Source organism: Fistularia commersonii, chromosome 7 (genome assembly GCF_037954325.1).
Source record: "Fistularia commersonii isolate RoL2024-O1a breed Wild chromosome 7, RoL_Fcom_v1.0, whole genome shotgun sequence".
NCBI lineage: Eukaryota > Metazoa > Chordata > Actinopteri > Syngnathiformes > Fistulariidae > Fistularia > Fistularia commersonii.
The window spans coordinates 17,001,546-17,014,704 of NC_141290.1; the positions used below are offsets into that span (position 1 = coordinate 17,001,546).

At 43.8% G+C, this 13,159-nt stretch overlaps 1 protein-coding gene across 4 annotated transcripts in view; it reads left to right on the forward strand.

Annotated features, from left to right (window-relative positions):
• flnba (filamin B a) overlaps positions 1 to 13,159 on the forward strand; it is a 67,050-nt gene that overhangs the window by 51,451 nt on the left and 2,440 nt on the right. For all 4 annotated transcript variants that reach the window (XM_086150110.1, XM_086150111.1, XM_086150113.1 and 1 more), the window contains 15 exons: positions 796 to 901; positions 3,203 to 3,343; positions 3,945 to 4,073; positions 4,597 to 4,770; positions 5,077 to 5,235; positions 5,404 to 5,607; positions 6,042 to 6,194; positions 6,556 to 6,678; positions 8,396 to 8,662; positions 8,922 to 9,059; positions 9,141 to 9,256; positions 10,581 to 10,713; positions 10,823 to 10,999; positions 11,732 to 11,950; positions 12,587 to 12,793. In XM_086150110.1, coding sequence (XP_086006236.1) covers positions 796 to 901; positions 3,203 to 3,343; positions 3,945 to 4,073; positions 4,597 to 4,770; positions 5,077 to 5,235; positions 5,404 to 5,607; positions 6,042 to 6,194; positions 6,556 to 6,678; positions 8,396 to 8,662; positions 8,922 to 9,059; positions 9,141 to 9,256; positions 10,581 to 10,713; positions 10,823 to 10,999; positions 11,732 to 11,950; positions 12,587 to 12,793 — 2,446 coding nt within the window. The remainder of the gene's footprint in view (positions 1 to 795; positions 902 to 3,202; positions 3,344 to 3,944; positions 4,074 to 4,596; positions 4,771 to 5,076; positions 5,236 to 5,403; positions 5,608 to 6,041; positions 6,195 to 6,555; positions 6,679 to 8,395; positions 8,663 to 8,921; positions 9,060 to 9,140; positions 9,257 to 10,580; positions 10,714 to 10,822; positions 11,000 to 11,731; positions 11,951 to 12,586; positions 12,794 to 13,159) is intronic.

Genomic DNA, 13,159 nt, shown 5'->3' on the forward strand with positions numbered 1-13,159 from the left:
CCTCTCCAATGCCAATGAGAAGTGAGATGACTTCAAGAATTTAGTCATTAAGAAGTTACTAGACAGACTTTCTAATCAAGCAAGACTATAAATTCTTTTTCCGGCATAGTTAATAAAGAAAAAAAAAAGTGTAAGACTGGTTTGATTTGAGCAAAGACACCTGCACTGCACCTTGATCACTTGAACGCACCACACGCGTCTTTTTGTTCAGGAGTCCTTCAACTAAAAACACAGTCCCGATGCACAGCAGAAAAACTGCTCACACAGAATTACATGCACGCCACTCAAAAACAAACAAAATAGATATCGACATACACACCCATTATCTCTTGCAGGTGAATGGCTGCTGGTTAGCCTCTTTGTTTTTAATTTTTTTTTTTCCCCTCTGTTTATTATTGCTCAGCCGCTTTGCTCCCCGATTCCATTCATTGCTTCTCTTTTTGTGTCAGGTGGTGGGACGGCAGCAAATGTGTCTTGAGTAAATATACCGTACATTGCAGGAGGCATTGCAATGGTTACGCGTGCTGAATTAATATTTTGAGTTCTTCCTAAAGATTTGTTGCATCCCCCACCCACTACTTGCCCACTCTTCATTGTTGCAACTTCCTTACAGAAGCACCTTTTCATCAGCATCGCTCTCCCGATTCGCTAAAGTTTCCCAGGATGCTGCTGTGTGGGCAGGGCTGGAACGCAGCAGCAGCATGTTTCTGATGGAAACCGATGCTTGTTAAAGGAAGTGGGCAAGTTGCTGAAGGATGCGTCTTTTTTTTTTTTGTTTGTTTTTCCCGCTCCCAGGTGACGTCAGACGGCTACGAGCCAATGGGCAGCAGCGTTAATGGAAGCGGTTTCAGACCGTTTGACATGGTGATTCCCTTCTCCTTCAAGAAAGGAGAAATCACGGGTGAGAGCAGGCGGGTGAACTGAGAAACTTAAACCCATAAGTGCTGGAAGTTCATTCCATAGCATTTAACTATCAGTTTTCGCCCATATAAATTCAGTGACTTTCGCAAAACAAAATAACCAAAGATGTGGAACATTGATGTGTATTAATGCCCCCTAAATAGGAAAGAAATGAACTGGACATTGACCCCGAAACTCCCAGGTTTTTACGAGACGGTCCTAAAATGAAGAAAAATATGCAAGAAAATGATTTCCTTCAGAAATCGTACCGAAATATGTCTTTTTTTTTTTTTTTTTTTCATGATATTATATATTTATCTTTTATTTGCAAGCGGTGGTTTTCCACATTGCCCTCCGAGCGTTGAAAGGTTTTGCTTGGCGTGTTTTGTTTATGCTGATGTACAGCTGTTGGTGTCGCGGACCGATTGCGGGTGTGTTTACAACAAGTTTGTCGGGGAGCATCACGTTCTCCGCACCGCTCTGCTGGTCTGCACATGTAGCCTTTTCATTATCTACCATGACATCATACTTTAGCATAAACAGACAACAATAACAGCTTCCAGCAGCTCTTGTCTAAACCTGCAGTTTATAAAAGTTGCCTCAGAGAGCATCTTGCTTTAATTTGGTGTTACATGGTTAAACTCTAATTGGAAAATATCTATCGCATCAAGAGAAACATGCAGCAAATGACAGGTACTCAAGTGATGCGTTTGTTTTTTTTTTAACTGATGCCACATATTTTGAGATGAGAGATGAGATGAGAACAACTTTATTAATCCCGAAGGAAATTGTTGTGCCAGAGTTTCAAGTAAAAAACATAACAGTAATAGATAATAGTAGAAAGGAGGAAGAATAAGAAATATAATGAAATATGAATTGTCTAACTTTTGATGTTCGAATCATCCCAGAGGTGCCGGGAAAATGGGCTGAAAATATAATGAATGAATTATTATTATTTTTTTCAATCTATTTATTTTATTTATTTATTTATTAGAAGCATGATCACATGACTTGGAAATTTAAATATCACTGTTTTACAAACTTAAACAAGCACAAGTCACTAACTGGTAGATGGCAGTGTATTTTCTAAATACTGCAATTGTTTTGTGCCGGATCTCATTCGCAGGTTTTCTGGTCTACCATTTGTTTGACTCAAACAGATAGTACTCCGCTAGAGATTAGTGAGAATTGTGCCTACATTCTTCTGAGCTCCCAAACTCTGTTCTCATACTGTAAAAGTCCCTTTTTTTTTTTCTTATTTCAATAGTTCTGAGGTCCAAGGAAAAGCCTGCATGAGTGGTCAGTCAGCTTAAAATACAATCAGTGAGAAATGACCAAAAATATGCCAGACCTACCATTAAAATGTACCAAAAAAATAACCAAATCGGGACAATATAAAGCTAAAATCCAGCAGAAATGGCCCGATGAGTTAGTCTGCACTATCTATCTGAAGTCAGGAAAAGTAAATAACTATAACAGCAAGACTTGAGAAATATTGAGAACCTAAAAACATCTTAAATATAATAGAGGAGGTGTGGAGGTGAGGGGGTGCCTTTACAAAGAAAAAAAAAGGGTAGGATCAGGTTGTTTCCGTGTTTTTTTTTGTTTTTTGTTTTTTTTTGAATAGTTGTTGCTCTGTTAAGCCCAAAACAGACCTTGCAGACGCCGAGGCTGCTGCTAAGTGAAATGACAAAGCTGCTTTAAGCTGCTGTCTGCCGAGCTCACTGCTGCCAAGCTGGAAAATCATGCTCTGAAGGACCTGTTTATTTTCTCAAACAGCATTTTATGGTTTTACAAGAAAGAAGTCTTTAAGGAACAGTGGCCACATGGTTGTCTTGGCAATTTAGTAACCCAGTTAGCGAACGTTTCACCCTGTAAGCCTCCAGACACAGAGGCTTCCCTGAACTTTTCTCTTGGCCGCGGTGGATGACCGAGTCTAGATTGGGGCCAGGCGGTGCCGAGCCAAATGTGGAAATACATTTACGATCCTCTCAATGTCAACCGTTTTAACAAGAAGAGCCCACATGAATAGACCACTGTTGAACTGTTCAAACATGACCTCAGAAGTATTTTATGATGACCAGTGGAAACCTTTTTTCAGCAGTTCAGGAACAGCCTTGAAGTTTCCCCCCTTTATTTTTTCACCTAATCACAATTTTTTTTGCTAACACGAGAACCGAAAAGGTCTTTTGTGAAAATCCAGTGTTCAGAAATGAATCCGAAGGAATGTTGTTCAAAAGTTCCTGTTTTTGCTGTCTGTCCTTTTGCTCCCCAACGTGCTTAACATTTTCTCTGATTCCAGGCGAGGTGCTGATGCCTTCGGGTAAATCTGCTCAGCCACTGATCACCGACAACCTGGATGGGACGGTGACAGTGCAGTACTCTCCCACTGAGGCTGGCCTGCATGAGATGCACATAAAATATAACGGAACACACATTCCAGGTAATCACATACCCACACTTGTGTTATATTCTAATCCTCAGTTAAGAGCTGAGCTGAGGACATCTTAAGCTCGGAGAGAGAAATGTACCTGCTGTCAGGATGTTTGGACAAAAGCGTGCGTGTCAGAATAATTAAACTGCAATGACATAACACCTTGAGTATTTTTTTTTTTTTTTTTGAAAGTCTTTTTGTCAGCTTCTGTTTATACTGCGTTGCACGGACGAGAACATTTCTGCCACATGTGGCAGTTGGTCATGTGATTTCCAGCGTAGTGGCTGTTCAGCAGCTGACTTCAGATCCAGCAGGTTTTGGCGTCCAGCTGCCTTCATGCCATGCAGCCACGGGATGGCATGAAATACCTGGCATGAGTTTGACTGAGGTCACTATTTGGGCAGAAAAGCCTGCCTGCCAGCTCATCGCTGTGCATTGGACTGAGCAGATGAGGGTTGATTCTTCCAGACTTGGAAAATAACTGCGTGTTTTGCAGGATTTTCCCTTATTTATTTTTTTTAATTTTTTTCAGACACAAAGTTTACCTCCAATTTTACCAGCATGGCATTTGAAACACACTCACTGATACAAACGGTTTCCCGTCCTGCAGAGTCTCCCTTGCAGTTCTACGTGAATCATGCAAGCAGCCCCAACGTAACTGCCTACGGTCCCGGTCTGAGCTACGGCGTAGCAAACAAGACCGCCACATTCACCATCTACACAGAAGATGCCGCTGAAGGTACAGTTCTCTTAAATCAACAGTTAATTACTGTGATGCATAATGGCCACTTCAAGAATTCACTGATTGAAACACAAACAATATTTAAGGACAATATTTATATAAGGAACCTGAAATAATAATTTAAACATCAAAACAGTCCATTTAAACAAATATGTGAAAGGATAACATTGCAAAGCACATACACAGAAACGAATACGGGTTCTAGATACATGGAAAAGTTTTGGTGTGGGGTAGGTCACCAACGGAAGCTGGGACTAAAACTTTCCAGCTTTGATTTACTCTCTCTTGTGGTGATCCTTGTCTGTAAAAACATTAAAAATGTGCATGACTTTTTTTTATTTTTTTTATTTCTCATTTCTTATACCCTTTTAAATCAGGCAGTTTAGTGTGCTAGAATAGTTATTTACTAGAGCAATGGTCGGCACAGAGGAAAATAGGCACCTGTTTGTTTCCAGTTGTCTCCAGTAGTTTCTATTGACAGTGTTCACAAAAGATCGTGTCCTCCTCCATCTGTGTGCAGGAGGTCTGGACCTGGCCATCGAGGGTCCATCCAAGGCGGAGATCAGCTGTGTGGACAACAAGGATGGGACATGCAGCGTCAGCTACCTGCCTACGCTGCCCGGAGACTACAACATCCTGGCTAAATACAATAATGAGCACATTGCTGGCAGCCCCTTCCTGGCTAAAATCATTGGTTAGAAGTGCACATACAATTTTTTTGCATTGTTTTGTTTTCCCCAACTTATCGGCATTCAATCCTACCCATAAAGTCAATTATCAGTCACAACCATCTGTCAACCCTATTAAAAATGAATATGCAGGGTGTTAAAGTCTTCTTAGAATATATGATGCGTGAAGTTGGATACTAAAATTTTACCACATGCCAAGCAGCATTATAAACCGGTAGCCGTCTTTGCTGCTGCAGACTTTCGAACTCTTTTCAAAACCTGCTGAAAATGATTTTTTGTTTTGTTTTTTCCCCCCAATGCTTTTTCTTCAGAGGACAAACAGCGCCGCTCTCAGGTCAAACTGGGTTCTGCGGCTGATTTCTCTCTGGACATCAACGAAACGGACCTCAGCCTGCTGACCGCCAGCATTATGGCGCCGTCAGGCCGGGACGAGCCCTGTCTGCTGAAGAGGATGCCCAATAACCACATCGGTACCAACACACATCCACTCCAATTCTGTTGACTGTCTCTTAACGTTACCATATTTATCCATATATTAATTTGTTCCCCTCATCCCCATTACTTTCCTATCATTCCATTCTTCATCAATTTTCTCCCTCCACGATTAAAATTACTCCCCCCCCCCCCCACGCCTCCAGGCATCTCCTTCATCCCAAGAGAGGTGGGAGAACATCTGGTCAGCATCCTGAAGAATGGCAACCACGTTGTCAACAGTCCCATCACCATCATGGTGGTCCAGTCCGAGATCGGCGACGCCGGCAGGGTCATTGCTCGGGGTGACGGCCTTGTCCAGGGAACCACCTTCACCGACGCCAGTTTTGTTGTCGACACGCGGGAGGCTGGTCAGTCTTATTTTAAAAGATATTTACCGTAATTTCCGGACGACAAGCCGCGACTTTTTCACGTAAACAACGATGCGGCAAATATATGGACTTTTTGGGTGGGGTGGGCTAACGAGCTTCACGCCGCTAAAACATTTATCCTCGTCACATCGGACCGATGAAATGACCGGGAATTCTGAGTCCGTTCAACTCAGACGCCGCAGAAGATGACTTTGAGGATTTTAGTGCGCAGCAGGAAGCCCGAGATAGTGATCAGCTAGCCAGTGCAGCTTATATTGAGGTGTGCTCAATAGTCCGTAAATTATGTTTTTGTTTTTTTTTTTTTATTTGTTTTTTTTTTTATAAGGATTTTGCTATGAAGAGACATGTCATGGATATATGAATACATTTCTATGGTAAAGGAACATGTTTCCGTATTGGCGGTTTGTGTGCAGGTTATGGCGGGCTGGCGCTGTCCATTGAAGGTCCCAGTAAGGTTGACATCCAGACGGAGGACAGGGATGATGGGACATGTGGTGTCACCTACTGTCCCACCGAACCAGGAAACTACATTGTCTCAATACGCTTCTCTGAGGAGCACATCCCAGGTCAGGAAGAACGCCTGGAATTCTGGGAATTTTGCCTGTTTGCTCTATCATAAAACAGGAAACCTACGTCCTCCCGTGTGCGATCTGAGGCCCAGAAACTCCCACAGTGGCGCTTGTTAGCTTAGCATAATGAGTGGTGGCCTATGGAATCCGTAGCCTCTGCCAGAAGCTGTCCCACATATTGAAGAGTAACATAGAAATGAGGTTAAATACATGTTCAAATATGCTACCAGGTTATAAAATGAAAACGGAAAGGACTTCATTGTTCAATGTTACAGGGGAAAGTTAGAAGAGATAGTTTGAGGCGTTGTTGCCGTTCGCCAAATAATAATGTTATGGTTGTGTGTCTCTGTGTCACCAGGGAGTCCCTTCACAGTACAGGTCACAGGGGAAGGCCGAATCAGAGAGAGCATCACCCGACGTCAGAAGGCAGCTTCTGTCGCCAGCGTGGGCAGTGTTTGTGACCTCAGCCTAAAGATCCCAGGTACACAAACACACAATGTCATCTCTGAGCTACAGAATTTTACTGCATGACCATTAATAGGGAACCATCGACATATCTAACAAGATTTGTGCCGGCATCCTTGTCAGGATCTCGAAACACTACTGCTTGCAAAGCCTTATAATGATGCTCTTTGTTATCGGTTAATGTCAAATGAACAATGAGGTTTGGATTTTCAAAAATGCTCCAAGTGAAAATCCTGGAACAGGGATTGAGAGAAATGCTCGGTCACAATCATCGTCCCTTTTAATGACATTGCACCCACCTGAGGCTACAGCCAGTTTCCAACTGTCTCACCACTGACTCGCACCTTTGCGGAATTGCCTTTTCCTCCTTTCTTATTCCTTTTTTTTTCCTGTCATTTATCATCTTTCTCTCCCTCCCTTTCCATCATTCCCTTTGTCTTACCCCTCGTGCAAATCCTTGCTTTCCTATTTTCCGTTTCCATACACCTCGCCTCATTTTCTCTATCAGTTTCTCTTCATTTTTTCTTCTTGCGTTGCACACCTGTTCTGCTGTCCCCCCTCTTTCCCTCTGCCCTTCTTGTCACCCTGCTTTCCCCTCAGTGAGCTGGTTCCTCCTGGTCTTGTCGCGACAGTCCTCCTCTCAGGCTTACCGCTCCTGCTACTCTCTTTGGTGGTCTGGACGGCCCCATGACCACCGGGCGCAGGATCAGAGCGTCTCCCCTCGACGTCGCTGTCTCGTCTCTGGCGTTTCCGGCCTAGTGCTGGCCGGGGGTGCCGGGCCGGCGAGGACAGTGGGGGTCACTGACCGCTGCTTTGCGGGTGGTACCAAGGTGGAGGGTGCGTTGTACAAGAAAAGACGACTGATGGTGACATCAAAAAAAAATTTTAGCACTCCGATTCAAGAACAAATTGATTCTGTTTATTTTTTGCCACAAGTCCATGTGGCATTACATGATGTACCCTGTGTTTACTGTGCAAGCATGGAAAAATTGAATTCTCTTGGAAGAATGAAAGCTTTACGGTAACAGCAGACACCGTTACCGGAAAATACTAAAATGAAAACAAAAGAATGAAAACTCTCCTTCCCACCATTCGGTACAACGAATTGTGCACTTCCAGCAATACGCACTTGTATTCTGACATAGGTACAAAATTGCATTTTTTTTTTTTTTTTTTTTTTTGGTCTTTTTCCAGACTTTTTGACCCTATTTTAGTTTTGTTAGTCAACATTTTACAGCCCTTTTGATTCACAAAGATGGTCAAGGTTTTTTAAAGCATATTACATTGCATTTGGCAGACGCTTTTATCCAAAGCGACTTACAATAGAGGACATAGGGACTGCAAATACACTTGCAAATACACGATGCACAGGAAATATACAGAACAGTAAGCTTGGGTAAGCATGTATCTCCTTAAATTATACTTACTTTTAAAACCTCTATGAAGGCCATGAGTGGGTCATTTTGTCAACCCGGAGTCTTTTTTTTTTTTTGGACATCTGCTGAAAATGTTTTTTCCATTTACGTTGAAGGTTATTATTATTAAATGGGTAAATGTGAATCTTTCGTCCCGATGATCACACTCCCTCCCTCCCCAATGTTACATACTGCCTTCTTTTTCTCCATGCCCCTCTGAATTTCACATTGTTCACCTTTTATTAAAAATGTCAATATAAGCAAATGCATCCATAGAAAGGAATTTGGAGTGACACTCAACCCGTTCTCCCACTGCAGCGATTGACATGCAGGACGTCACCGCCGAGGTCACGTCAGCGTCTGGGTCCGTTCAGCCTGCCGAGCTGGTTGCCGTCGGCAACGACACCTATAGCGTGCGCTTTGTACCCAAGGAGATGGGTGTGCACAGCGTAAGTGTGAGGTACAGGAACGTCCACCTGCCAGGAAGCCCCTTCCAGTTCACCGTGGGGCCATTCGGAGAGGGGGGAGCCTCAAAGGTCAGAGCAGGAGGTCCCGGACTGGAAGGTGCTCAGGCGGGAGAGCCGGGTAAATACACACCCATGCATATGTTAACTTTCGCTTCCCAAACTGTTATTCTTTTCCTAATGGCGTCATTTGAAAGTCTGCTGCATGTTTTACATGTATTCATTAAAAGTGGTGTTAATCCCCTCCTTATTTTGGAGACACTGTTATGTTGGGAAATTGTTTATGTACACAAGGTAATATATGGGCGGCACAGAACCGTGGATTCTGACCGCTGTAAGCATGCTAGGTGTCAGCTAAGTAATGCTCCATCCACCTCTAGCTGAGTTCAGTATTTGGACAAGAGAGGCGGGTGCCGGCGGCCTCTCCATCGCCGTCGAGGGGCCGAGCCGGGCAGAGATTTCCTTCGATGACCGCAAGGACGGATCCTGCGGCGTCTCCTACATCGCCCAGGAGCCCGGTAGAGGAAACCCCACTCGCACACAGAGCAGGAGTTGTTTACAAGTCAAGCCCCTCTCTGACGCACGGTCTCCTCCTCCAGGCGATTACGAGGTCGCCGTAAAGTTTAACGACCAGCACATCCCTGACAGCCCCTACCTAGTTCCTGTTGTGGCCCCGGTGAACGACGCCCGCCGCCTCACTGTTACCGGCCTTCAGGTGAGGCATGAGGAGACACCTCCACACCCAGGCGGCACGGCCTCCCTGTGGGCCTCAGAGGCTAAGTTGCATAAAAATGTGACTCAGTGAAGAAGATAGGTGTATTTCAGTATTGACAGATTCATCATTCTGGGTCTTAGAATAGTCATTTCTATTATTTAAGTTTGACTTCATCCAGAAAGTAAAGATTAGACAAGCGGTTCTATCAATGTATAGTTCAGTTAAGAGAGCTGCCCCTGTTAGGTTTGTGGTTCACAGTGTTTCTTACAACTGAGAGTTGTTTATTTTATTTTTTTTCTGGGGGGGCATTTACATTTCACCGAAATTAGGGGTGGGGGTGGGGGCTGTTAACAGTGTTAGATCAACATTAACCGATAAATCAGGTTACCTTGTTTGAGTAGTCTTTATGCAACTGGCCTCTTGATGTGACCCCTGTCAGGCAAACACAGCAGGAGATTTCCCCTCGAGTGTTAGGCCTGCAAAATAAATAGTCAATCTGACACTTGTGAAGTGACGTCGGTATTGTTTCATCCTTAAACTGAGGATTGAAATGTGGACGGCGCACTTTGCAGAAGTGATATGAATTTGAACTAACGTTCGTGGGAGTGAAACCGTTTTGCCTGGCAAGGGTCGTCCTCTTCTTTGTCTGGTGTGGAACTGCTGGTGTTTCTCTTGTGTTTCATTTAAAGGCTCTTAACAGCATCATCATCCGCAGCAGCAGCATCGCTGCTTCCTGGTTGCCTAGCGACAGCAGATAGATAGGCCACAGCAGACCTCATTATATCTTTAGGCTGTAGTTTTTTTAAGTCTTAATATTTCCGGACGGTTACTTAGATCAAAGTCTTATAGTACAGCCATTGTGTCATACTTCAGTATGTTACAAATGATAGACATCAGTTGGTTTTGGACAGAATGTATTGATATGAATTCAACAATCTGTGGTAAATATGACGCTCAGAAAGTTCTAATATCTTTCAGAAATGTTGTCAATTCCTAGCAATGCAATTTGGCTCATCTCCTCCGACAGACCCACTTTAGCGCGATTCTTTATTGACATGAAATTGCATTATGTGCTAGTTACTCGAAGTGAGCGCTTGGTCAAATTCTTAGTCTTATTTTGTGCAGTATTAGTTTCCTGCTGTGGCCTCTGTCTTCTGTCTGCTGCACCAGGTGGAGCAGGTAAGAACCAGCTGACAGGAAGTAGAAGTGGAAGCCAACGGAATCGCTTCTTCCCTGAAGAGGGTCTGTGTTTTTGCGTCTGGTTAAACTTTTCTCCTTATGTGCTGATTGTGTGTGCCCGCACATGCGTGTGTGAACGCGACAGGAGTCCGGTCTGAAGGTGAATCACCCGGCATCCTTTGCGGTGCGACTGAACGGAGCGCAGGGCAAGATGAATGCCAAAGTCTACAGTCCCTCTGGGTCCCTGGAGGAGTGTGTGGTCACAGAGCTGGAAAGAGGTGTGCGTTTGTGTGTTTCCAAGGCGCTACTTCCTGATCAGCCGCCTCCGAAAAAAAAAAAAGCCACACAAACTGATTCCCCGCTGACCTCATTTGTCCCGTCCCCTAGACAAGTACGCGATCCGGTTCATCCCCCGAGAAAACGGCATCCACACCATTGACGTTAAGTTCAATGGTTCTCACATCCCAGGAAGCCCTTTCAAAGTCCGTGTCGGGGAGCCTGGACAGACTGGAGAGCCCGGCCTGGTCTCTGCGTACGGCGCTGGCCTAGAGAGAGGCACAACAGGTGGATTACTAGACTGACACCTTCAGCACGAGAGATTTTTTTTTGATATTATTGGAAAAATGTATCATTGCAGTAATATAGACCAGTCAGCCACTTATGCAGATTTACCCTCAATATTCTTCGTTTTAATATTGTCCATATCCTTTTTGTTTTGTTTTTTTCTGCTGTTCTTGTGAGCACTGTTAAAATTAATTCATGTATATTTATACATTTCATTTACTTGTCGAGGTCGTCATTTTAGCTTTATTTCTATTCTCTACATTACATTGCATTTGGCAGACACTTTTATCCAAAGCGACTTACAATAGAGGACATAAGGACTGCAAATACACTTACAAATACACGATGCACAGGAAATATACAGAACAGTAAGCTTGGGTTAGTGAGGGTTTTTTTTTTTTTTGTTTGGACAGAGACACACAAACGTACACACAAACACTGCATAGCCTAGCTTTCTGCCAACCTGATCTGGGGCATCAGCGCAGTAAAAAGTCCTGAAAAGTCCTCTACTACCTGTATTTCTCAAAAAGGGACAAAAGACAGACAAATGTAAAAAAAAAAAAAAAAAAAAATGCTGTCGAATGGTGTGTGTTTGTATATGGCCGTGTCCGGTGATGAGCTTGACATCCATTCAGTGTTGTTTCCGGTATCACTTGTTCTTCTGGTTAAAGAACAACAAATCACCCTGTTTTTTTTTTTTTTTCCCCCCCCCCATTGTTATCTGACCTGTAGGCACTCTGTCAGAATTCATCATCAACAACACCAAGGCGGGCCAGGGCTCCTTGGCTGTGACCATCGAGGGGCCGTCCAAAGTGAAGATGGACTGTCAGGAGGTCACCGAGGGCTACAAAGTGCAGTACACCCCCATGGCACCTGGCAACTACCTGATCAGCGTCAAGTATGGAGGCCCGAACCACATCACCGGCAGCCCCTTCAAGGCCAAAGTCACAGGTGACACAGTCCCCCCACCAACAGGATTGGAAAAATAAATATCCCTTTCTTCCAAAAACCGCATAGATGACAGTGAATTAGAATATTGTTTTTCTTTGTCGCGACTTAGAACAAGGCACCATGGTTTCCTCTTCGGCTTTAACGGACCTCCAGGAATTTGATGTTGATCGTGTTAATCTCTCGCTGACGTTACTTTTAAAGTCTGATGATATTAACTATCCTGAAACTTTCAAATCCAAGTTTAGATGTTTGGACTTGAGAGTTGATTTCAGAGCCTTGTTTTGTTTCTTTGTTTCTTTCAATGCAGCGACTTTTTCTAAAATTGTTTACTTCAGAGGTTTTGTTTTTCCCCTCATCCGCCGTGAAGAAAGTCAAGTCGACTTTGTTTCTTTGCACAATGAGCAGAAATCTACGAACGGAGGATGAAACCACTTGGCAATACACATAAAGTTACGAGGCTCTAAAATAAAATTAAAAGATAAAAATGGATGGGGATGGTCCTTCAGATATAGGTGACTTCCACACAGTCTGAGTCCCTCACTGACTAAATCTGATGTAAACCCCCTTTTCTTGCCGGGCCAGTCCTTCTAACCACTTTTGACACGTCTTTTTATCGGATGCCATCGTGTCTTTTAGGTTCCCGGCTCATGAACGTGACCAACGCCAGTGAGGTTTCCACTTTGACCGTTGATCCCACGCTGCAGGCGTCGAGTGTCTTCCCCCAAAACGCTGCACCCGCCCCCGTTGACTCGGACGCCAGCAAGGTGCAGAGCCGAGGGGCCGGTCTGAGCAAGGCCTTCGTGGGCCAGAGGAGCAGTTTCTCCGTGGACTGCAGCAAAGCTGGTGAGAGAGGCTCTTCCATCGGAACCGGACGAGAGATCGTCTTTTCAAAGTTAGGCGAAAGAGCCGTAGGGTTATGAAAAAAAAAACGCTGTGTGAAATGAAGATCAAGTCTTTAGATCAGGGGTCCCCAAACTTTGTCCTGCGATGGACAAATAACTTTTCCCTTCTCTGATGGGGGGGCCAGGCCAGTTTGTAACAAAAAGTGTGATGATCGCAGAGGTGTCTAAAGATAAACATTATTTTATTGTTATTTTTTTGTTTTATTGACTGTCTTTTATTGTTATTGTTAATGTTATTTATTGTTTTCCAGAAAGTCACACATTACCAAAAATTAACCCTTTCTGGGACAAAAATAGAAAATAAATA